We start from the raw sequence: 25411 nt of genomic DNA, 5'->3' as shown, positions 1-25411 counted from the left end.
AAAAAGAATATATATATATACACACACACATATATATATATACACATACATACATATAACTGAATCACTTTGCTATACACGTAAAACCAACACAACATTGTAAATCAACTATACTTCAATTAAAAAAACAAAAACAAAAAAACTCTGAAATTCCTCTCTAAGTGGAAACACACAGAAATCTACTGACTTCTTTTGCTTTTGACATCTTTCCTGTTACCTGCCTTGTTCTTGCTACAATTTGTACTGGTTGCTTCATAGCCATGGTCTTGGGGCTTCCTCTTATCAATCCATTCATTGTTTAACTGCTTCAGAAATAAAACCTCCGATTTTCTGCTCAAGTAGGAGATAAGAACTTGCCTGGCTATAGAGACTGGCGGAGGGAATTTAGAAGCCTACTTATTCTCAAAATAGGTTCTAAGCTAATCCTCTTACTATTAGCCCTATCCTATGTCTGTACCTTCAGAAGTGCCCAGAGTCTCTAATTTTTGAGGCGTTCTGGGGTTCTTCATCTTGCCACCACTTCTGTACTCAGCAAAGCAGAAAAACATTAACCTAATTCATTTATCATTTAATCATCCATTCTTTATTATCCAAAATTATCTCACATGCTTTGTCTCCTCTCTTTTTCTTTTTATCTTTTTGGGTTAATACAATTAAAGACTTAAAAAAAAAAAGAAAAAAGCTGTATTTACAATGGAACTCCAGAAAAGAACAGATATAATATAAACACTTTTGCTCAATCTGCAGTGTTCAACAGAAAGTCCCTGGGGACAGTTTCAAGGGAGGAAGTTAGACAGCTGTTTAGCACTTTTTAAAAGACAATTCTGGGTGCTATGTGGATGAAAGGGGGGAAATCTGAAAGCAGATGACCAGTCAGGAAGATCCTGCAACTTTCAGCAGAGATACTGTGGCTTCAAAGAATATCAGAGCAATGGTGAGATTATGCGGCATACACTCACCATATTTCCTTTGTCATCATTAAATATATAATCATATTTAAAGGACTGTATTTAAGTCATATTCTAGCTTAGGTGAAAGAGCCAAGAATGATAGAAATTTTGAAGACACCAAAAAAACCATAAAATTATCAAATACATATTGCTTTTATACACATTTCTGTTCTTTTCATATTTTATGAATGTTTTAACTTAACAATTTTACTTCCATTCAAATATTGTCCCTTAAGCTGTGATGTTGCCTTCACTGAAGAGAGTTATAGTGTTTCTAATGTAAATACAGAGAAGAGCAGGTAAAAATGAAATTTAAAAAATGATGAGATTATAAAGAAACTATTTTGTTTTCCCTGATTCATATGTCTCTTGTTTTAGGTGGGAAATTAACATTTCAGTTTTATACCACATTTCTTTGCTAGAACATTTCAAAATCCCACTGAATGAAGAGATGATGTAATTGCATTTCTTTTTATATGTCACCACAATCAAGAAGCATATACTTACTTTATCCCTAGATTATACTAAATAAACTGAATCGAGCAAGCAAAGTCTCTGTCTGCTTGGTATAATAATTAAAATGGTATCAAAGAAGTTCGGAAGCAGAAGCAAGAAGAACTACAATCCTGCAGCCTGTGGAACAAAAACCACATTCACAGAAAGACAGACAAGATGAAAAGGCAGAGGGCTAGGTACCAGATGAAGGAACAAGATAAAACCCCAGAAAAACAACTAAATGAAGTGGACACAGGCAACCTTCCAGAAAAAGAATTCAGAATAATGATAGTGAAGATGATCCAGGACCTCAGAAAAAGAATGGAGGCAAAGATCGAGAAGATGCAAGAAATGCTTAAAAAAGACCTAGAAGAATTAAAGAACAAACAAAAAGAGATGAACAATACAATAACTGAAATGAAAACTACACTAGAAGGAACCAATAGCAGAATAACTGAGGTAGAAGAAAGGATACGTGACCTGGAATACAGAACGGTGGAATTCACTGCTGCGGAACAGAATAAAGAAAAAAGAATGAAAAGAAATGAAGACAGTCTAAGAGACCTCTGGGACAACATTAAACACAACAACATTCGCATTATAGGGGTCCCAGAAGGAAAAGAGAGAGAGAAAGGACCCGAGAAAATATTTGAAGAGATTATAGTCGAAAACTTCCCTACCACGGGAAAGGAAATAGCCACCCAAGTCCAGGAAGCACAGTGAGTCCCATACAGGATAAGCCCAAGGAGAAACATGCCGAGACACATAGTAATCAAATTGGCAAAAGTTAAAGACAAAGAAAAATTATTGAAAGCAGCAAGGGAAAAACGACAAATAACATAAAAGGGAACTCCCATAAGGTTAACAGCTGATTTCTCAGCAGAAACTCTACAAGCCAGAAGGGAGTGGCAGAAACTCTACAAGCCAGAAGGGAGTGACTTAAAGGGATGAAAGGGAAGAACCTACAACCAAGATTACTCTACCTGGCAAGGATCTCATTCATATTCGATGGAGAAATCAAAAGCTTTACAGACAAGCAAAAGCTAAGAGAATTCAGCACCACCAAACCAGCTCTACAACAAATGCTAAAGGAACTTCTCTAAGTGGGAAACACAAGAGAAGAAAAGGATCTACAAAAACAAACCCAAAACAATTAAGAAAATGGTCATAGGAACATACATATCAATAATTACCTTAAACGTGAATGGATTAAATGCTCCAACCAAAAGACACAGGCTTGCTGAATGGATGCAAAAACAAGACCCATATATATGCCATCTACAAGAGACCCACTTCACACTTAAGGACACATACAGACTGAAAGTGAGGGGATGGAAAAGATATTCCATGCAAATGGAAATCAAAAGAAAGCTGGAGTAGCAATACTCATATCAGATAAAATAGACTTTAAAATAAAGAATGTTACAAGAGACAAGGAAGGATACTACATAATGATCAAGGGCTCACTCCAACAGATGATATAACAATTATAAATATATATGCACCCAACATAGGAGCACCTCAATACATAAGGCAACTGCTAACAGCTATAAAAGAGGAAATCGACAGTAACACAATAATAGTGGGGGACTTTAACACCTCACTTAAACCAACGGAAAGATCACCCAAAATGAAAATAAATAAGGAAACAGAAGCTTTAAATGACACAATAGACCAGATAGATTTAATTGATATATATAGGACATTCCATCCAAAAACATCAGATTACACTTTCTTCTCAAGTGTGCATGGAACATTCTCCAGGATAGATCACATCTTGGGTCAGAAATCAAGCCTCAGTAAATTTAAGAAAATTGAAATCATATCAAGCATCTTTTCTGACCACAATGCTATGAGATTAAAAATCAATTACAGGGAAAAAAAGGTAAAAAACACAAACACATGGAGGCTAAACAATATGTTACTCAATAACCAAGAGACCACTGAAGAAATCAAAGAGGAAATCAAAAAATACCTAGAGACAAATGACAATGAAAACACGATGATCCAAAACCTATGGGATGCAGCAAAAGCAGTTCTAAGAGGGAAGTTTATAGCTATACAAGCCTACCTCAAGAAACAAGAAAAACCTCAAGTAAAGAATCTAACCTTACACCTAAAGGAACTAGAGAAAGAAGAACAAAACCCAAAGTTAGCAGAAGGAAAGAAATCATAAAGATCCGAGCGGAAATAAATGAAATAGAAACAAAGAAAAGAATAGCAAAGATCAATAAAACTAAAAGCTGGTTCTTTGAGAAGATAAACAAAATTGATAAACCATTAGCCAGACTCATCAAGAAAAAGAGGGAGAGGACTCAAATAAATAAAATTAGAAATGAAAAAGGAGAAGTTACAACAGACACGGCAGAAATACAGAGCATCCTAAGAGACTACTACAAGCAACTCTATCCCAAAAAAATGGACAACCTCGAAGAAATGGACAACTTCTTAGAAAGGTACAACCTTCCAAGACTGAACCAGGAAGAAACAGAAAATATGAACAGACCAATCACAAGTAATTAAATTGAAACTGTGATTAAAAATCTTCCAACAAACAAAAGTCCAGGAACAGATGACTTCACAGGTGAATTTTATCAAACATTTAGAGAAGAGCTAACACCCATCCTTCTCAAACTCTTCCAAAAAACTGCAGAGGAAGGAACACTCCCAAACTCATTCTATGAGACCACCATCACCCTGATACCAAAACCAGACAAAGACACTACAAAAAAAGAATATTACAGACCAATACCTCTGATGAATAGAGATGCAAAAATCCTCAACAAAATACTAGCAAACAGAATCCAACAACACATTAAAAGGATCATACACCACGATCAAGTGGGATTTATCCCAGGGATGCAAGGATTCTTCAATATATGCAAATCAATCAATGTGATACACCATATTAACAAATTGAAGAATAAAAACCATATGATCATCTCAATAGATGCAGAAAAAGCTTTTGACAAAATTCAATACCCATTTATGATAAAATCTCTCCAGAAAGTGGGCTTAGAGGGAAGCTACCTCAAAATAATAAAGGCCATATACAACAAACCCACAGCAAACATCATTCTTAACGGTGAAAAACTGGAAGCATTTCCTCTAAGATCAGGAACGAGACAAGGATGTGCACTCTCACCACTATTATTCAACATAGTTTTGGAAGTCCTAGCCACGGCAAACAGAGAAGAAAAAGAAATAAAATGAATACAAATTGGAAAAGAAGAAGTAAAACTGTCAGTGTTTGCAGATGACATGATACTATACATAGAGAACCTTAAAAATGCCACCAGAAAATTCCTAGAGCTAATCAATGAATTTGGTAAAGTTGCAGGATATAAAATTAATGCACAGAAATCTCTTGCATTCCTATACATTAATGATTAAAATCTGAAAGAGAAATTATGGAAACACTCCCATTTACCATTGCAACCAAAAGAATAAAATACCTAGGAATAAGCCTACCTAGGGAAACAAAAGACCTGTATGCAGAAAACTATAAGACACTGATGAAAGAAATTAAAGATGATACCAACAGATGGAGAGATATACCATGGTCTTGGACTGGAAGAATCAATATTGTGAAAATGACTATACTACCCGAAGGAATCTACAGATTCAATGCAATCCCTATCAAATTACCAATGGTATTTTTTACGGAACTAGAACAAATCATCTTAAAATTTGTATGGAGACACAAAAGACCCCGAATAGCCAAAGCAGTCTTGAGGGAAAAAAACGGAGCTGGAGGAATCAGACTCCCTGACTTCAGACTATATTACAAAGCTACAGTAATCAAGACAATATAGCACTGGCACAGAAACAGAAACATAGATCAATGGAACAAGATAGAAAGCCCAGAGATAAACCCATGCACCTATGGTCAACTAATCTATGACAAAGGAGGCAAAGATATACAATGGAGAAAAGACAGTGTCTTCAATAAGTGGTGCTGGGAAAACTGGACAGCTACATGTAAAAGAATGAAATTAGAATACTCCCTAACACCATACACAAAAATAAACTCAAAATGGATTCAAGACCTAAATGTAAGACTGGACACTATAAAACTCTTAGAGGAAAACATAGGAAGAACACTCTTTGACATAAATCACAGCAAGATCTTTTTTTGATCCACCTCCTAGAGTAATGGAAATAAAAACAAAAATTAACAAATGGCACCTAATGAAACTTCAAAGCTTTTGCACAGCAAAGGAAACCATAAACAAGACGAAGAAACAACCCTCAGAATGGGAGAAAATATTTGCAAATGAATCAACGGACAAAGGATTAATCTCCAAAATATATAAACAGCTCATACAGCTCAATATTAAAGAAACAAACAAGCCAATCCAAAAATGGGCAGAAGCCCTAAATAGACATTTCTCCAAAGAAGACATACAGATGGCCAAGAAGCACATGAAAAGCTGCTCAACATCACTAATTATTAGGGAAATGCAAATCAAAACTACAATGAGGTATCACCTCACACCAGTTAAAATGGGCATCATCAGAAAATCTACAAACAACAAATGCTGGAGAGGGTGTGGAGAAAAGGGAACCCTCTTGCACTGTTGGTGGGAATGTAAAATTGATACAGACACTATGGAGAACAGTTTTTCCTTAAAAAACTAAAAATAGAATTACCATATGATCCAGCAATCCCACTACTGGGCATATATGTTGGAAAAACCATAATTCAAAAAGACACATGCACCCCAATGTTCATTGCAGCACTATTTACAATAGCCAGGTCATGGAAGCAACCTAAATGCCCATCGACAGACGAATGGATAAAGAAGATGTAGTACATATATACAATGGAATATTACTCAGCCATAAAAAGGAACGAAATTGAGTCATTTGTAGAGACGTGGATGGATCTAGAGACTGTCATACAGAGTGAAGTAGTCAGAAAGAGAAAAACAAATATCGTATATTAACACATGTATGTGGAACCTAGAAAAATGGTACAGATGAACCGGTCTGCAGGGCAGAAGTTGAGACACAGATGTAGAGAACAAACGTATGGATACCAAGGGGGCAAAACCATGGTGGGGTGGGGATGGTGGTGTGCTGAACTGGGCGATTGGGATTGACATGTATACACTGATGTGTATAAAATTGATGCCTAATAAGAACCTGCTGTATAAAAAAACAAACAAACAAAATAAAACAACTAATACTAAACTTTCTTTGGGTTATTTGTATGGAAATATGTTAATATAAATGTTTCAGACATTACGTGAAATTTCTAAAAATCTTAAAAAAAAACTGAATTGTAGTGATGCTTGCACAACTTTGTAAATTTACTAAAAAGCATTGAATTGTATACTTAAACTAGATGAAATTTTATGATATGTAAACTATACTACAATAAAGCTGCTTTTGAAAATGCAAAAAAAAAAAGAAGTTCAATTTGGGTGTATGGTGGTCATTTACACCCTTAATCAGGAACAGAATCTGTGGCATGTTACAGAGCCCTTTTCTTTTCCTTTAAGGAAAGTTTGCCTCTTCCTATCTCTGTTCCAGTTTCTTAAATACGTGAAATGTAGTCAAAGTGAGTATCAGTTTTTGATAGGAGTAGTCACAAAGTTCTACATACAATCTGTGTATATGTCTTTATGAAAAAAGGCAAAGGAGGTGTTTCTGACATGGTATGGTGAGCAGTATCAGGTATCTGTAACTTCCCTGTTCCACTATTTCTCAATTCCTTCCTCTATCCCAAGCTACAAGTCAATCATTTCCTATGGCGGACGCACTTAGAAAATATTCCAGTGTTATTATTCTCTCAATATAACAAAAAAACAAAAACAGTTTACACAGAAGTGTCTTCTTCCCACTAGGCACAATATTATTTTCAACCCGTAACTCAAATGGATTCATCCTTCATTCTATTTTTATCTCTTCTCACTTCACCCCATATTAAATCTATCAGGCAATCTTAAGGCCTTCATCTGAAACTGTCCACTTCTTTCCATCTCTGCTCTTACTTTCCTTGCTCAAGACATTACTTTCTCTCCCCTGGATGCTACAATAACTTAACTGGACTCTCTGCTTCCCTTCTAGATGCACTATAACAATCTTCACAGAGCACCCAAAGTGACCATTGTAAAACACAAATTATATCATGTCAGCAAAAAAGAAAACACCATTCTTTATAGTCTATGTTACATTTGACTGCCAGCTAAGAAAAGTCTTAACAAACTGATGGACTCTTGGGATTTACTCTCCTGTATGAATGTTTTCAAAAGCACATCACTGATATTTTGTGTGTGTGTGTGTGTGTGTGTGTGTTAGTTTCTGCTTTATAACAAACTGAATCAGTTATACATATACATATGTCCCCATATCTCTTCCCTCTTGCGTCTCCCTCCCTCCCACCCTCCCTATCCCACCCCTCTAGGTGGTCACAAAGCACCGAGCTGATCTCCCTGTGCTATGCGGCTGCTTCCCACTAGCTATCTATTTTACATTTGGTAGCATCACTGATATTTTCTTAAATACCTAAGTTTACTAAACTGTAGCTCAATTTTAAGTCAAAACTCTACAGAGTGTTTCTCTCTGTAACATTTTCCAGGAAGGCCACCCAGGAAATGAGGTGTAGTGGGCTACCAACTTCCATTATGTTATTGTTTCTTCTGCACAGTTTTAGTAAACAACAGTTTTTTCTCTAAATTTTGAGTCTGTATTCTTGTTTTCTAAAATATCAGTCCTCTTCTGAAAAATCTCTAATGACTTCCCCCACATTTAGCATAAAATTCAAAGTCTTCAATGTGGCTTACAAGGCTTCTAAACCTCCCTTCTAACTCATATCTTCCTTGCTCACTTCACTCCAGCTAAACCGACATCCTTAATCTTTCCTGAATTGCAAAGAAATCTTCCTCCTTAGGACATCTGTACCTGATGTACAAGAAAAAAAGAGTATATGAATGTGCATGGCTTGCCCTTTCGCTTATTCAGGTATCTGCTCAAATGTTACTTCTCAGAAAGGTCTCCCTTGACCAGTGGATATTGAGAAGACCACGCCCCCCCCCACCCCAACCCCACGTCCCCCAACAGGCACAATGACTCATTCCCACCAGTCAATATCATTGCCATCATTTAATTTTTTTTTGGAGCAGTCATATCGATCAAAATTAATTAATTATTTAGTAGTTCACCATCTCCCCACACTAGAATAAGCCCCATGTGATCAGGGATACTGTATGGCTCGTTCACTGCTATATTACCAAAGCCTAGAATTGTGTTTAGCCCATGGTAAGTGTCCAATAAATATTTTCAAATCAATATGGCTCTTCTATTCCAAGTAACCTTTGCTCAAGAACCTCTTGCCTAAAATCTGTGCCTCCACCTCGACATCAGTCAGTGTAGGAGTCATCTTAAGTCACAGCTCCTTTGTTCTTTAATCAGCTGTGGTTATTTTCCTTGATTTTACCTGTGAGCTCAAATTTGGCAAGTCACTATCCTTTACCCAGGAAAGATGTATACAAGAAGGAGAGGTATCATTTAATGTGGAGGAGTAATTTTAAGAAAGGGCAATTAGGCCGTTAATAATCTGAAGGTATGAAGACCCAGGGTGTGGAACAGTAGTACGAGGGATGAGAGTGACATATAACAGTGTGGAAGAATAATGATGATTGGTGAGCCTGAGTGACTAAGAAGAGATAATAAAGCAAAGATCAGAAGAATGAACAGACAATGTTGTACCGAGGATAAAATAGCACCACATCCACTTTTGCATTAAAACTGCCACATCTTGACTTCTAGAGTCCTTCTTTCTTTTCTATTCATACCAAGAATCATTTTGTGACCATCAGAGTCATGTAACTTTGTGGCTCTTATTCCTGTCCTTTAAGTAAGAATTTACTGACACCTTGGCCCTGATTTGTCTCTGAGACTACCAGTTATCTAGACTACTTCTGTTGGCACATATTAGATTATTTTAGACTACCTTTCACCTTTTGATCATGTCTCTAAAAAAACAGAATTTTAATTAACTGATTCTTATTATTATATATTTATATTATTCAATTATTATATAACATCTTATATAATATATACTATATTTTATTGTTTATTATTCATAGTTGTCATATCTCTTAACCTACCCAAGTTATAGACCCAGAATCTGAAGCACAACAAGTAGAAAATGATGTTTCCCCTAGGTATGAGCTCCAGTGTACAATAAGTGAAGAAGAGTGTGTATTGATGTAGTTTTAGTGGATTAATTCTGTTATTAAAGCGAGGTTCAGTTAAACCAATGTTATCACTTGCACTGGGCCTGGTAAAAGAAGTATCAATTGAGAAGCCCAAAGACCAAATATTTGTAGGATGCTTCCTCAGCCATGTTTGCTATTGGCAAACATTTCAGGTATTAAACTTACTCTACTGTTAGGGTCAGTTGCATAATGGTAATGAAATGGTATGAGTTCTGTGGAGACACATAAGTAATAAAAATCAATTAATGCCTTTGGATTGCTTTTTCTTTTTTAAGAGTCAAATCCAATGATCAAAACCAGTCACCAAGTGATTAATTTGTTTGACATGAGTGGAAATTATTTCTAGGAGTCACACTGAGGCATCCTGAAAGGTATTAGGGCATCTCTGAATTGAGGAATGACACAGAAGAAATGAGGATTTAAGCTAGTCCAGCAATGAGGAATTAACAGTTCTCCACCTCAGACATTTTATTCTACAGCTAACCTAAGATTTATACAAATGGAGGCAGAGTGTTATTTTTCTGGGGATTTGTCCCATGACACTCCAGATGGGTACATTAGGAAAGAAATATATTTTTAGAATGAAAGAAGAATGTCTTCTCTTTTCATTTTAAATATAACAGCCTGTCAGTTCAGGCTATAACAAAATACCATAGACTGGGTGTCTTAAACAATAAACATCTGTTTCCCACAGCTTGGGAGGCTGAGAAGTCCAAGATCAAGGTGCCAGCAGATTCTATGTCTGGTGAGGACTCTTCCTGGTTCAGGTAGCCACCTTCTGGTGTAACCTCACATGGAAGAGAGAGAGAGAGAGAACTCTGGCCACGTCTTATTCTTACAAGGGTATTAATCACATCATAGGAGCTCTACTACCACGACTTTAACCTAAATCTCTCTCAAAAGCCCTACCTCCAAATCCTATCATATTGGGGATTAGGGATTCAACATATGAATTTTAGGGTGAAAGATACAGTTCACAGCATTCAGAACTATAGAATATTTAACTCACATTGAAATCCACATACACTAAATTAAATAACTGCAACAGTAAATTCTGAAATAACTCATATTTATAAGAATTTAAGAGGTGTATATAAGAATTTAAGAGGTGTATATAAGGCATATACATTACATAATAGCTCAACCCCCACCTTATCTTAGGTACAATTTTGAATTGAAAAATATACATATTTTAAAACTTTGGTTTTCACATATTAATACCACTTGATCTATGACCATGCCAAAATATCAATATTATTAATCTTAAAGTAATGTCTTGTTAAAGGCTCGACAAAAAGCTCTAATAAAGTTAAGTATTTGTTGTATATATAAATATATATATATATATGACTAGAGTCATCTTTCAATACTTTTAACATTATATAATGTGCTTAGAAATAAATCAGGTACAACATTCAATATGAACTACAAAAATAATTAAATTCCCATAATTCAAGAGAATAAATTTGAAAAACACAAATGATTCAGCTTGAATTTATCAAAATAATTACCTTGATACTCCATGTATATTGTGTGAATATCATCCCATGGACATAGGAAGAACGACATTAACTGAGAGTCTCAGAAACAAAAGCTCAGACTAAACATATAGAATGGAATGTAACACTGAGATGATCATTTGCATACTTCATAATTAGCAACATGTTGTCTCAATTATCCTCATTTTAGGAACAAACATCTTTTTGCACAAATTATCTAAATACCTGATGTAATTGCCAATGGCGTTTTGCATAAGTAATCACAATTATAATGTACCCCTTCAAGTTCAAAATTTTTATAGCGGTAACCATGATAGTTCTAATTTACTCAAGTTATACCTTTCTTACAAATCAAATCCTCAAAGCTCTAAAATTTTATAATAATTTTGAATTCATTCACCTCTCATGACTCCAAAAAATTTAACAAAATATTTTTAAATAACACAAACAACCAAACTAAGTCTTAAGGCCAAGTGAGGTGTTTCATATGGATACTAAGTTATTCTGAACTGCTCAGACAAGCTGAACTGTTCTATCAAGCCACAAGGTTTTTGTTGCTGTTGTTATTTTCATTAAACAAAATAGAATCTCCCAACAACATAAAAATTTTAAATAGAATCTTCTTTGGTTATAAGAATAATAATGTCATTCTTATGACCGTCACACACAAAAAAGTAATATTTCTTTTATGTTATTCTTATGTATGTACTCTCTAGTACATTTGTCAGACATGTTTTAAACCATAGATTTGTTTGAAAATTTGTCTCATTGTTGATTAGTAGTACATAGGCCTTTCCCTACCATTCAGTTTTGGATATACAGTATAACTACCTGCTTTTTCTTAGTGAAACTGGACTGAATAATTGTACTTGATAGATAGATCTCTTCACTAACACCTTAAAACAGGGAGATTAAAATGATACAGATTAATTCTCACATTAAAACAACAAAAGTTGTCAAGAGACTTTATATAACTTTACCAAGTAAATGTTGTCATTAAGGTGACAAAGACTGGACTTCCCTGATGGCACAGTGGTTAAGAATCCACCTGCCAATGCAGGGGACACGGGTTCGATCCCTCGTCTGGGAAGATCCCACATGCCGTGGAGTAACTAAGCCCGTGTGCCATGACTACGGAGCCTGCGCTCTAGAGCCTGCAAGCCACAACTACTGAGCCTGCATGCTGCAAATACTGAAACCCGCACGCCTAGAGCCTGTGCCCCGCAACAAGAGAAGCCACCACAATGAGAAGCCCGCGCACCGCAACGAAGAGTAGCCCCCGCTCGCCGCAACCAGAGAAAGCCCACACACAGCAACGAAGACTCAACTCAGCCAAAAAAAAAAAAAAAAAAAAGATGACAAAGACTTACAGAATATTTTAATATACGTATTTAAAATATACATACATTTTAATCTAGATTTATATTTCATAATCATTTAAAAAATCCTTCACCATCTACATGACCATCTCATCATTTGACACTGTTCTTCTACCATTAAGAGTTTCTGTCACCATACATTTATCCAGCTCATGGAAAAATTGTTATAATTAAATTGGAATTACTTGACACTGGCTGCAATACTAAGTTCGTTCCAGAACACACTCTTTGTTACCATTATCAACTACAGTCATCTTTTAGCTAGGCTCTTTCCTGGCATGAAATTCACACATGACCAAATCTTTGCTGCATAACTAATTCCTCTAAGTTCCAGTTCTGAAATGGTCTCTGGTTTTGTCACCACAGTCTCAGGGCTTGTGGTATATGGAGCCTATAACTCTCATAACCCTCTGGGTACAAACTAAAAGTAGTTGGGCTCTTGGGAAGAGATAGCTAGAAAACTGTTATTACAGTAATTCTCTATATCTCCTTGTAAACACCACCCTTACAGGTTTAGCCACAGAGACAGTAAAAAGTGGTAGGAGGATACAATATGAGTGATATTCCATAAGACCTCTAAAACAATATTTCTCAAAGTGGATAATATAAAACACTAGATATTTAGAATGTTAATATGTAGTAGACACATAAACATATTCATAACATGTCATTAGAAACAAGCACCCATAGAAATGCACTCACAGACATACCCACAAAAATACCAATAAAATGTTCAGTACTCAGAGAAATTAAGGAAATCCTGAGCTAAACAAAGTAAAATAGGTACTTTACAGAAGGACTCCTCAGAATCTTTAATAGGCTAATAATATACATATAAATCTCCAATAAGGGTATACAGATGCAAAATTTCCTAAACTCATTTGACCACAAACTCATTTTTTCTAAGAATGTCCAGGAAAACTTGTGTCCCAAGGAACATAGCTTAGAGAACAGTACTATACAATGATTAAAATATACCTATTGTGAGTAATTAGGTGAGAGGAAAAAAAAAGTAGACGAGAGGTAGACGCACATGCACACAAAGACACGGGCATACTGCAAATTACAAGAATATCAAACAGAAGGGAATGGAAGGGGAAAGTATGTTTAGATCTGAGAGGGATTCCAGCTATTATGTGAACAAGTGATTTCACTCTAAAATTATTTGTTTAAGGTCCCACAGCTAGTTAATGACAGAGCTAGGACCATATCAACTCATCCCAAATACCATGGTGAGGAAAATACAAAGCCCAGTGTTACAGCAAATCTGTAAGTCACAGGACATTACAGCCTGAAAAAAAAAAAAAAAAAAAAAAAAGAAAACAAGAATCTTACTCAAAAACTGAAATCCTATACATGCCAGTTTTATTACCTTGCTTAATTTGGCTCCTACTGCTGTCTTTAGATTTCATAATTCCTAGTATTTTGTAAATGTCTTTACAAGATTAAAATCTTCTGATGGCCAAGAAATATGAGGAAAAAATGCTCATTTTACATGGCATAAATCCCTTAAGAAAAAGCAAAACAAAATAAAAGTAAGGAAAATACACTATGACAGTATTATATTTAAAGTGAAAAATTATCAAATACATATTAAGTCAGAAATTATTTTACTAGTCTACTTGCCAAAAAAGTAATAATTTCTCTTTTTTCCATATCTTTTCTCTTCTTCCCTTACTTCCTTCTCTCTTCTACCAAGATAAAGTTTACCAAGACAGAAACACCAGTTAGAGTGAGTATACATCATGGATTTCAAATATATTTCATGAGTTATTCACAATGAAAAGAGCATCTTACTTTCCAAGTTTCAGGTTGGTAGATAAAGTAAACTGCTAAACATTATGTTCTACCTGGTATATGGCGCTGTAATGGGATCATGAAGAAATTTCCACTTTGATAATTAGAATCCATTAATAAAATAAACAGAAATGTGATAATTAAAATCCATTAATAAAACAAACAGAAATGTGAATCTAGACAAAGCATACTATGAGAATAATGATTTAACAGTTCTACATGGCAAACAACAAAATTTGGAGGGGAGTATATTTATATTTAGTGTGTATGTGAAATATATTTTATCAAATTCATAGAAAAAATGAATATGAACAATTGAAGCTTAGCACATCTCTAATTTCTGCTTCAGTTAATTTCAAGTATGTCGCCAAATGACAATAAAATAGTAATTGAGTTATTTCCAGCCTGGCAACTGAACTAACAATAAAGACCAATTTGTAGAGTAACAGAGTATGCAGACTTTTTAAATTTTTTTTCTTTTCTAGGCATTCAGGATGGCATTTTATGGTTTTGTACTGATTGTCAATTAGAACAGGTTACTTATTCCAAAGTATAAATTTATGTAATGTTAATATAAAAAATTAAGGACTAATTTAATACAATGCCTACAACATTGAGCATATGGTATCAGGAGAATTTAAAATATTCTTTGGATATATGTCTTCAGATCAACATCTTTGCTAATTTTAACTGTTGTGTTTTTTTTGAGTTCTCAGTGGATGGTCTTATCACTTTGTAAAAATTCCAGATCCCAGCAAGCATGTGTTGTAATAACTAGCTACACATGCATGCGCGCACACACACAGCAGCCATGTCTCAGAAAAAGTCATTTTTATGTTTCCATATAAATATGCTAAATAAAAGATGAGGAGCTTTTAAGAAGTATAAAGAGTTTAATAAAACATCCATTTGCTTATCAAACAGCAGTTAAATAAAAATGTATCTCTGAGAATAAATACTTATAATATCCTTCTTATATGGATGATGTGTTTTGGATTCTTCTCAGATGTTTCTTAGGGAATAATATAAAACTAGTTTCTATAGCCAAGATTTTTGTGCAAAATTTAGATGTCCACAAAATATGCTGATCAAAAAGTCTGGATTCTACACAGCTAAAACAACAACAACAACACCATGACTTTTTTTTTTGGAGTGGGAAATCTAGATCAGAAAATATTCTTTTATTTTCTTTCATTTCCTTTATGTCTCTCATTTTCATTTTATTTAATAAAAAATCTCAGTAATTTATAAGATTAGGATGATCATCACCATTTCCTCTTCTCCTGAGCTCAGAGTTCAATTTTTGAACTTTCTCTAATGAAATGCTAAAACCAAAATTGATTAATTGCTGAATATACTTCATCTCTCACAAAGAATTAAATGCATACATTTCTAGGTTGGAGGTAACTAACAGGGCTTCTCAGAGGTTGAGAGATACAAAGAACATCCTGACTTTGCTCTTTACTTCTTACCCCAAAAACATTTGGGGCCTTGATAATAACTAAGTATACAGGATTGAGATGGGAAGCACATCTACTGTTTTACGCATCTAAGGACCTAAATATAAGATAGTAGAACCTCCTTCTTAAGAAAATGTCTAATCAGACTGAGGGGAGGAGAAAGGTTAAGATTCCAAGCTGTGTTGTTCTATTTTATTCCTGTGCTAAGAATTAATTGACCTCTATTTTAAGACCTTTGGCTCCAATACTGTTTAATTACAACTGCTTTGGGGGGTGGGAAGACTCAAACAGATCTAGATCAAGTTTTTTCCATTGTCATCGAGGTTAGGTTCCAAAATGAATCTATAGGCAAATTTACTGACCCTGGGGAAGTCAGAGATTGAACCCAAATAAAGGCCAATAGTTGCTGAACAGACCTGTATCTCAAGGACACCAAGATTAACATGTGAGGCTATTATCTAGACACAGAAAAGAACTTACTTAGCAATAATGCAGACTGGTTTTCTCCATGTCTCTAGTAGTGATTTGGCATGGTCTCTCCAGAAGTTGGTCTTACCCTTCTCCCCTCTAATTCTCCATCCTCATCTTTTACTTGTTACCTATGTTTATTCTAGAACAGATAGGCATTTTGCTGAAATCTGATTCAAAGATGAATAAAACACACATCCTAAACTTAAAGTAGTTACCCTTTATTTGGGAATCTGACAGGTAAACACACAAATAAAATATAATGCATTTGTACTACGATGTCCCAGGATCACATAGGAAGGGCTGCTAAGCTGAAAAGAAAAACTTCTGGAAAGGATATTATACCTTAAAACATGAGTAAGAAAGAGACACTTGGTTATAGGAAATGACAACTATGGCCTATGGTGAAGAACCAGCATATACAAACACATATGGAAATGAGAAAACAAAGTGCATTAAAGGAAGTGCTAGTATTTTTTTTTTAGGTGGAACATGTGATTTGAGTGGGGAGAGGCAAGGTAGAGGCCTGCAGAGAAGCCGTAAAATGAAGTTTCATTTTTTTCCTTAGACAAATGGGAAGCCACTGAATATTTTTTATTTTAACTTTAAGCAATGGAGCATTATGATCACTGAAGCAGATCTGTCGAGACTGACGTGAACATATAAGTCCACAATGGAGTGGACAACTTCACTAGTGATCATATAAAGGCAAATTAAAACAATGTGAATGACTTTTCTCCAATCATATGGAGAAAGATAATTGCAGAGGAAAGGTCATAAAAATACTTTATTTACAAGTCACATGCTTAAATACTGCATGCCAAGTTTCTATGATGATGATACCATTCTGTGACACTGTGTAATCTTAGGGTGTTGCTGCAAAGTTCCATGATCATCTTCTAAAGTGCAGACTCCTGTGAGCTGACACTATTTGAATCTAGCATTTCTACTCTTATAGGTTGATTATTTTGTCCCAAGACTATGCTTGCTATGCTTGTATTTACAGTAGGGACACAGCCTGGTCATTTTTGCCCAGTCATAACTTGATGGAGGATGTTTGTGAAGCACTGAAGGCTATGAAATTCCTAGGCTGGGTAGAAGCAAATAGGGAATACTGCACAATTAAGAAAGGCCATTACTCAGTATCTATTGAGATTAAGAGGTCAAGGTTTCCTTTAAATTAAAAAAGTATTTCATTTATTTAAGCTCATTGTCTTATCTATAAACGATTTTATACAGTATACATGTATAACTTTTGTGATAGTAGAGAGGTATATGTGTATAATTGTTAATGCACAAAATAAACATTCAGTAAATGTCATCTATTAATATTATATGATTATTAGAGAATTGCTAACTCAACAGAAAGAAGTAGGATTGAGAAAAGACATGGGTAAAGTGAATCCAAAAATTATCCAATCAAGGATCAAGGCAGAGGTTCAAATGGAAAATGAATTAAGTTGATATCGAAACAGACCAAATAAAAGAAAGATAAAAGCCAGTGAATGGGGCTAATTCAGAAGCAAAGTGTATAAAGAATAAGCAATCCTTTATAGTTTTGGGCCTGGCACACTCTGCTAGACTGTAGCTGAGCCCATGAATGGATGAAGACAAGCTGGTTAAGTCTAAATCAGAATCCTAATAAGTGATACTCAAATTTTGCAGAATACTGAATATACATAAAAACAGAATGAAAGTATATACTATATACCTGGAAGAGAACAATTGGTCCTGAATCATCTTTCTTAATAAGGGATACACCCAGAAAATAATCCTATCTGTCTCAATCATCATTGTGCACTTTGTCCTGAGGAAAATAGCTGGGCATCACTACTGTTAGGGATCCCATCATTTTTGCTGATTTTAGGTATCTGTGTTCCTACCACAGTACTCCCCGAGAAAAACGTGGGAGAAATAATTAGTTGCCGTAAATGTACTTTACGTGAATCCCTGGAGAACATATTTTGCTTACAAAACACTTAATTCCAAAATTTTCTTCAAAATCTAGTATTTTGTAACTTTCAGGCAAAAATACTAGTTAATAAATATCAAGTATCTTTATAAAGAAGAACGAATTCAATTCAAAATATAATCTCTAGCATTTTCCCCAATGTTCCTTTTGTCAATATAGTTTATTGAGCACATTATTATCAGCCTTCCTCATTCTCTCACAATATTGCTTAGACATGATTCTCAGTATTAAAGGTAGGCCTCCCTAGGTGGCCGTATCAGAATCATGTGTTGGACCTTTTCAAATGACATGGCCTTGGTACAACTCATCTTGTCCACCCCCTTCCAAGATTCTTATACCTCTCTCCCATGTAGACACTGTCTTTTGTGAGCCACTGTTACTAATGTTAGTGTACCTGATTGTTTTGGCTGTGAAATGAAAAACAAAAGTTGAGACCACTGGGGCAGTGTGGTGTAGCGAAGGCTAAGAAGTCTGGCCCAAATTCAGAGTCTCGATTTTTCCCTTCAGCATAAGGGGACTAATAATGCCTCCCTATTGCATGTAGTCTTTTAGCACATTTAATAAGTTGTAGATATGATTATTTGTGCTAGACTTGGGAAATTCTTTGAAGGGACCTGTATTTGCCTTTCTTAATGTAGAAGAAAGAACATAGGATTTAGATGTCCTATCTCTGCCTTCTTTTTAGCCATTCAGTATTGCCTAACACATCTTAGTTCTGTAGTTAAAATTGTGTCTATTATAAAATGGGAAGAGTATCTCTCCTGCATACTCCACAGAGATGTGGTGGGTATCCAGTGAGATGAGATATGCAATAAAAATTTTAATATTGCAATAAGATGTTTACTAAAATATTATGTAAATTTTAAATTCAAGTCGGTTTGACCTGTAATGATTCTCCTCATAGTAATACTTTGAAAAATAAAAGTTTTATTTTTTTCCAAAAAAGAATGTTTTATTCAGGTAAATTCAGAGAAAAGTATCTAAAGATAATGAGGGAGGAAAACCTAAAGAGATAATCTCTGGAATAGTGGCTAGTGACAGGTATTCAGGCATACTCCCATCAGTTCATTATTTTTGCTTATATGGTACAACAGAGATTTTAGGTAATTACATATGCAAAGAATATTCAAACTTCATTATCAACTCACAAATTGTCATGGTGAATGCAGAGCCCATTGGAAGCTGTTCTGTGACATGTTGATAAAATACATGGCTTACAAGCAATGATAGAGGAGCCCAGCCCAGCTCACACCTCTGTTCCACTCCCATCACTGTATTACTTCCACACATTTAATCACTTCTTTCTAAAGTGACTGGAATTGCATGGCTTAAATCTGACTTCATTAACAACTATTTATTCTAATTAAGATGTTTCCATTGCATTAATTTTGTATAGTTCAAAATGAATGTCTGTTCATCATTTTAGTGAACTACCTAACAAAGTCAATCTCTATTTTTCTAGATTTGCCAAGAATTGTTAATAAATCACATGAAATCTAAATTCTGGATTATTTTCGACAATATTCTAATGTAGAGTTGCTTGACCAATCTGAGATGTACTATTAAAGTTGTTTAAAAATACATATTAAAGAAAGGATTACTACTATTATTAGGGCATATTAAATGTAGAAAAAAAGTTGCTTAAGTATCCTTGGAAAATAATTTTACCTGATGACTTAGTGAATATTCTAGCTATTTGACTGCCAGTATTCCATTTGCTAGGGACAAATACATTTGGATTAGTTGAGGTAATCACTAACATGGCAGAAACCAGAGTCTTTTGTTCAAATGATTTTCAATTGCTGGCTGAGCCAATGTCTGAAATACTCAAATCACATAGAAACATTCCTTGTGCTACTACCACTAGTTATTTACTGTTTATTATGAATTATCATTTCTCCATGGAATCCTTGAAATAGACAGTGTCCACTGTTTTCACTAGGCATTTTTGGTCCACTGTCACAATAAATGCCCACCTTATCAATTGTTTTACTTATGTTAAGAAAATTTTAAAAATGTTGGATTCTATTTGTTAAACATTTACTTCTGTTCACTTCATATTCCATTTTTCTTACAATCTTTACCACTGTTTTTATTCAATCTAATCATAATTATCAAACATTACATAGTACTATTTTCTTACATTTAATAAGGATCAATAACCAGTCCCTGAAACTGTACATCACAAACATCAATAAAATATGATTACTGAATTCAAATCACCATTCAACATCTGAAAACTAAATTTATTCTATCACAGCACTCTTTTTTTTTCTTCTTAACTTGATTGTACATTTCCTTCATTTCTCTACCAAGTTTTATATTATAGTAGCATTTGTAAGAATAAGTTTTTTCTGTAAATCATAAAATAAATGAATACATCTTAAAATTCTCATGCATACAGTTTCCCCAGGCAAGCACAAATAAATTTTTATACTCTCATGTGGGATGGGTAGAGAGCAGAATAGTGAGGGGGGGAATGTATGTGCATGTGACAATGTGATATACAGAAAGAGAAAGACAGTTAATAGTTTGTGAATTTCCGACATGAGAAATCAAGTGAATCACAAATTACAAATTACTCTTTTGGAAGAAGATATATAAAAACTCTGATTTACTAGGAAAAAAGTCAACAAACACAGGTAGTTGTTACCAATTAGCATAAAACTAATAGTTTTCAAGGTATTTTAACAAACACTACAGTTGATGAGCTTATAATTATCAAATCTGTTTCTTGTTTTTTGTTGTTGTTGTTTTTTAATCCCACCTTCACTATCACATTGTGAACTATCATTCAGTGAAAGATCACAGTTCTCATCTAGGTGATACTGCAATAAGCATTAACGAAAGAATTAAAATTAACCCTTCAATGTACCGCTTACATAAACAGTGCAATTCTATGTGTATATGTGTGTATATGCAAAACACGTAGGGAATACACTTATTTAAATACATTCATATTTGCATATATAGCTTTCCAAAAGCCATTTTCTATGCTAGAAAATCTAAGAATCCCGTCTACTGGTCTGCAAATGAAATCCTTAAAGGGTGGCATATAATATAAATCGAAACTCACTGTGAAAGGATTGAAGAATACTGATTGTCCATTCATCTGTTAATTTTCCTGTTTTTGTTATCTGGATACATTTGAGCTGATTTGAAGATTCTCTCGATTCAATCCAACAAATCATATCTTCATTGTAAATAAAATCCAGAGTATGAATTTCATTTCCATTGATTGAGCTCAGGGTTGCCATTTTACTTCCATTAAGATAGAAAACCTCAATTGTTTCAGAATTTGCAATTAACAGCAAAGGCGGCCTATCTGTAGGTTCTGGAATAAAGCAGAGAGGAAAGTGAGTTCAGTAAAAGAGTCATTTTTTAAAAAATAATTTTGCATTACTTATTAAAAGTTATTCCAATATTTTTAATGCATCTTTACAATTTTAAAAATTGCTTGCCGAAAGTATTTTTTAGTAACCGGTATATGATTCAGTAACTATATCACTTCATTTCTTTGAGGACAACATAGTCCACTGAGCATTTGTATTCTTGATTTCCTTAGTCATAATGTATTGTCTAAATATGACGACAATGCTATTTGCTTTCACTGTTGGTAAATAAAGGAAATGCTGTGAGTTGTTCTTCTAGCAATGATGATGGATCGGGATTGACCTCTCCATACAGTGTTATAGACTTCCCTTGTGAGCAAGGGCACGCTTTTTTGAAGTGGATGTATGAGGTCAGAAATAGATTCTCTGGAGTGGAACATGCAAAGCTCACAGCCTCATACAAAGAGCACCTGTGACCTCAGGCTCATTGGCTCCCTAACTGACCCCTGGAGCCAAACAATCACACATTTCCTTAGTGACTAGATCATGGTCACTGAACCAGTTCCTTTCACATTTCTTCTCTACAGTCAGGAAAATAAGATTCTCGAGGTAAAAGAAACTTGTTCACTACCACTTTTTGGAACAATGCATCTTTGCTTGTGCTAGGATTGGTGAGTTTTTGGTAAATACATACTAATTGATTAGAATCACAATACCTTTAACATATAAAATTAATAGTAAAAGTCCATGTAAAATTAGTGTTGAAAGAGTTTAGCTCTATAATCATATTCAGAGTAGCTTTCGTGCTAATTAGGGAATAGGGAAAATTTGCAAACCTCCAACTTCTCCTTTTTGCTGCCTTACATTCATCGTGTCAACAAATCTCTTTGACTCTGATGTCAAACACATCAGTGACTCCTACTACCATCCTGCCCCAAGCTGCCATCATGTCTCAACCAGATCATTACAACTGCCTTCCAACTGGTTTCTCTGTCTCCACCTATGCCCTCCTCTTCCTGAGTCTACGGCAACACAATAGCCAGTCATATCCTTAAAATGTTAAAAGGCAGATCAAGCAAGTCTTCTGTCCAGTTCCTCAAAGGGTTCCCATTTCAATCAGAGGGAAAGTCAAAGCCTTTAAAATGGTTTATAAAGCCCTACCTGATGTGTATTCTCATTACTCTTTGACCTCGTTTCCTTCATCTCCTTACTACTCCCACCCTTGTTTATCTTGCTCCACACATACTGGTCTTCTTATTGTTCTGTGAACAAGCCAAGTAAGCTGCCATCTCAGAGGCTCTTCCTTCTTCCTAGAATAATCATCATATTTCAGAATGGCCGACTTGACATGCTGACCTCCTTTTGGGTGTTATTTGGATGTCACCGTTCTGGTGAGGACTTCTCTTACCACTTTATCTTGTAAAAAACTACAAGCCCCTACACTCTCGGTACACCTTCCCGAGTTTATTTTTCACTTATCACTACCATACATTGTATATATCTTATTTATTTCTCTTGTGTATTTTTCTACTTCTGCTGATGTTATCTCTAGCATTTATAAAAAGTCTGGAACCTATTGGTCGTTCACTACAAATTTTCTGAATAAGTCCAAAGGACACATGGAACCCTTACACAGTAGAGTTTGTTAGAAACATTCTGTGAAACGTTACAAAGTAATTTGGATTTCTTAACCTATGGATGGAATCCAGAGAAATACTGTCTCTTCAGGAAATTTCATAAACATTATTAGATCACTCAAGACACTGATACTGAACACTGTAATGGTAGGAGAAAAGCAAGTGTACATACTATGGCTAATATAATTAAACGCCTAACATTTTGAACACATTATTTAATGGTCTTCATCATTTCTTGGGGAAGTAGGAATATCAGGCTCCTCGTGTATCTTTCAAATAGAAGAGCCCTCCAACGAAGATGATTTTAGGTCTTCCCTCACAGGCCTAAAATGTCAACTCTGAAACACATCCCAAGGCCTTCCATGAGTATTTGAATTTTTATTCATAAGAAATTACTTCAATCAAGCCATAGGATTCTTCTCTGCCTTCAGAAAGGCATTAAATGTTTTTTTTTACCTTAAAACAACAAAACAAACAAAAGTAAACAACAATACAACCTCAGTGAGATTATAAACTAAATAGCCCAACAGTTTCTTCTCAATGGAGAAGTGAACTTGTCCCTGGACTGCTTGGTATAAACCAACAAAAAGTAAGTCTCAAAAATACTAATATTAAAGAGTTCTCTTAGAAGAATCAGTAAAATTGTGAACTGTCTCTGCTTATGTAACCTTGTCAAGTGACTACATCTGAGCTTGGTCAGCCAGCTGGCTCCTCTCTCAATCTCTTAAAGCCATCTTGAATCATGTAATACTTGCCCTTGCCATTCCTTAATGTGGAAGTCTAAACTTGGTCTCTTTTCAACAGTACTAGCTCTGTTTGTTTTCCAGTTGAACTTGGCACTCCTGAAGCCTGTTGGATCATGGATGGATTTCTCAGGTTAGGAAGGTGTCTTAGACAGCTGTGTTATCAGGTTAACAAAGATATACTGACACTAATGTCAGTGCTTATGGTCTTCATTTGACAGCCAAAATGACCTTTAGTGAAATCACCTCTCATTCAAAAATGAACCACTACTGCCAAGCTTGTAAGAAGTCCAGATGTAGACAACAATTTCTAAACTGCCTACCGGTCAGTAAATTTAAGTATGTCATAAACATTCTTTGAAGAGAGGCTGGAATATGAAGGAACACTGAGTTTCTCTTGAGAAACTGAGATAAAAATAAATTAATGGTCAACACAGGCAATGCTTACTGGACACAACTAATCAATCTATTTGATTTTTGTAGCTGCTTTTTGAGTGAGTCAGTTGCTTATCTTAATGCAAATGTATCAACCACTGATTTTAAAGCTTCAGATAAACAGAAAGCCAATAAAGAGAAAGTCAGGTGCTTCATAAATTGACATGGTTTGATATAATAATGGTGACTTTTAAAATTCAAATGACATACTGGAGGAAGGATACTTCTGGTGTTAGTTGTGATGTGCTTTACTGAAGTAATACTCATGTGTCTCTGCTAATTATTATCTATGGTTTCCCACGTAAGACAAATAAAACATAAGGCCTGATATGGGAGTGGGAGAAGCTACTGAAACACAAGAACCCACGAAAATCATCAGGGGCTAGGGATATAAATCTTTTTTTTTCCTACTTCATGATGAAAGGGGGCATAGGCCTGACAAAGGTTATCTGTCTCTACCTGCACTACACTGATCTCTAGTGGGTATTATTACCACATGCTTCCACATGCCAAGTGAAGATCATCATTAGCTTGGGTAATGATGATAAAAGACTGATCAGATTAAATGTGATGCTCATATCAGATGCCACACTGAGAGTCTGTGAACAGTTTCCTTGAAGGAACAGTTAGAAAACACATCAGATGACTTCAGTCAAAGGGTTTTCTACATCAACACTTAATGAGAAGTAATAAATATTAACCTTCCACATAGAAGAGATTGGAACACAAGAAAGCCCTCAGTCAATACTCTGGCGTAGAGAATCAAGACTTAAGTTGAATAAACCTCTACGATAGGCTGTCAGCTGATTCATGTTGGAGGAGGAAAACTGTCCTCATCCTCTTCACTCCCACCCATATATCAACAGCATAAAAAAGAGTATTTTCTCTCCCAAACAGTTATAGAGATGTGTATAATCAGAACATGATTTTTTTCCTATCATGTTATATTAATCAGTGTCGTAATTTTAAAAAACTGATTAGAAAACTGAGAATTAAAAGGAGAAGCTTGGAAACAT

General features: G+C 35.0%; 1 protein-coding gene across 1 annotated transcript in view; it reads right to left on the bottom strand.

The window, feature by feature from the left end:
• LRP1B (LDL receptor related protein 1B) overlaps positions 1–25411 on the bottom strand; it is a 1905856-nt gene that overhangs the window by 977432 nt on the left and 903013 nt on the right. The window contains exon 7 of the mRNA XM_082395829.1: positions 21325–21582. Within this exon, the coding sequence (XP_082251955.1) occupies positions 21325–21582 (258 nt within the window). The remainder of the gene's footprint in view (positions 1–21324; positions 21583–25411) is intronic.

The sequence above is a fragment of the Balaenoptera borealis genome (assembly GCF_965194805.1).
Source record: "Balaenoptera borealis genome assembly, chromosome: 6".
Lineage (NCBI taxonomy): Eukaryota > Metazoa > Chordata > Mammalia > Artiodactyla > Balaenopteridae > Balaenoptera > Balaenoptera borealis.
This window is presented reverse-complemented; position numbering and strand designations above follow the sequence as displayed.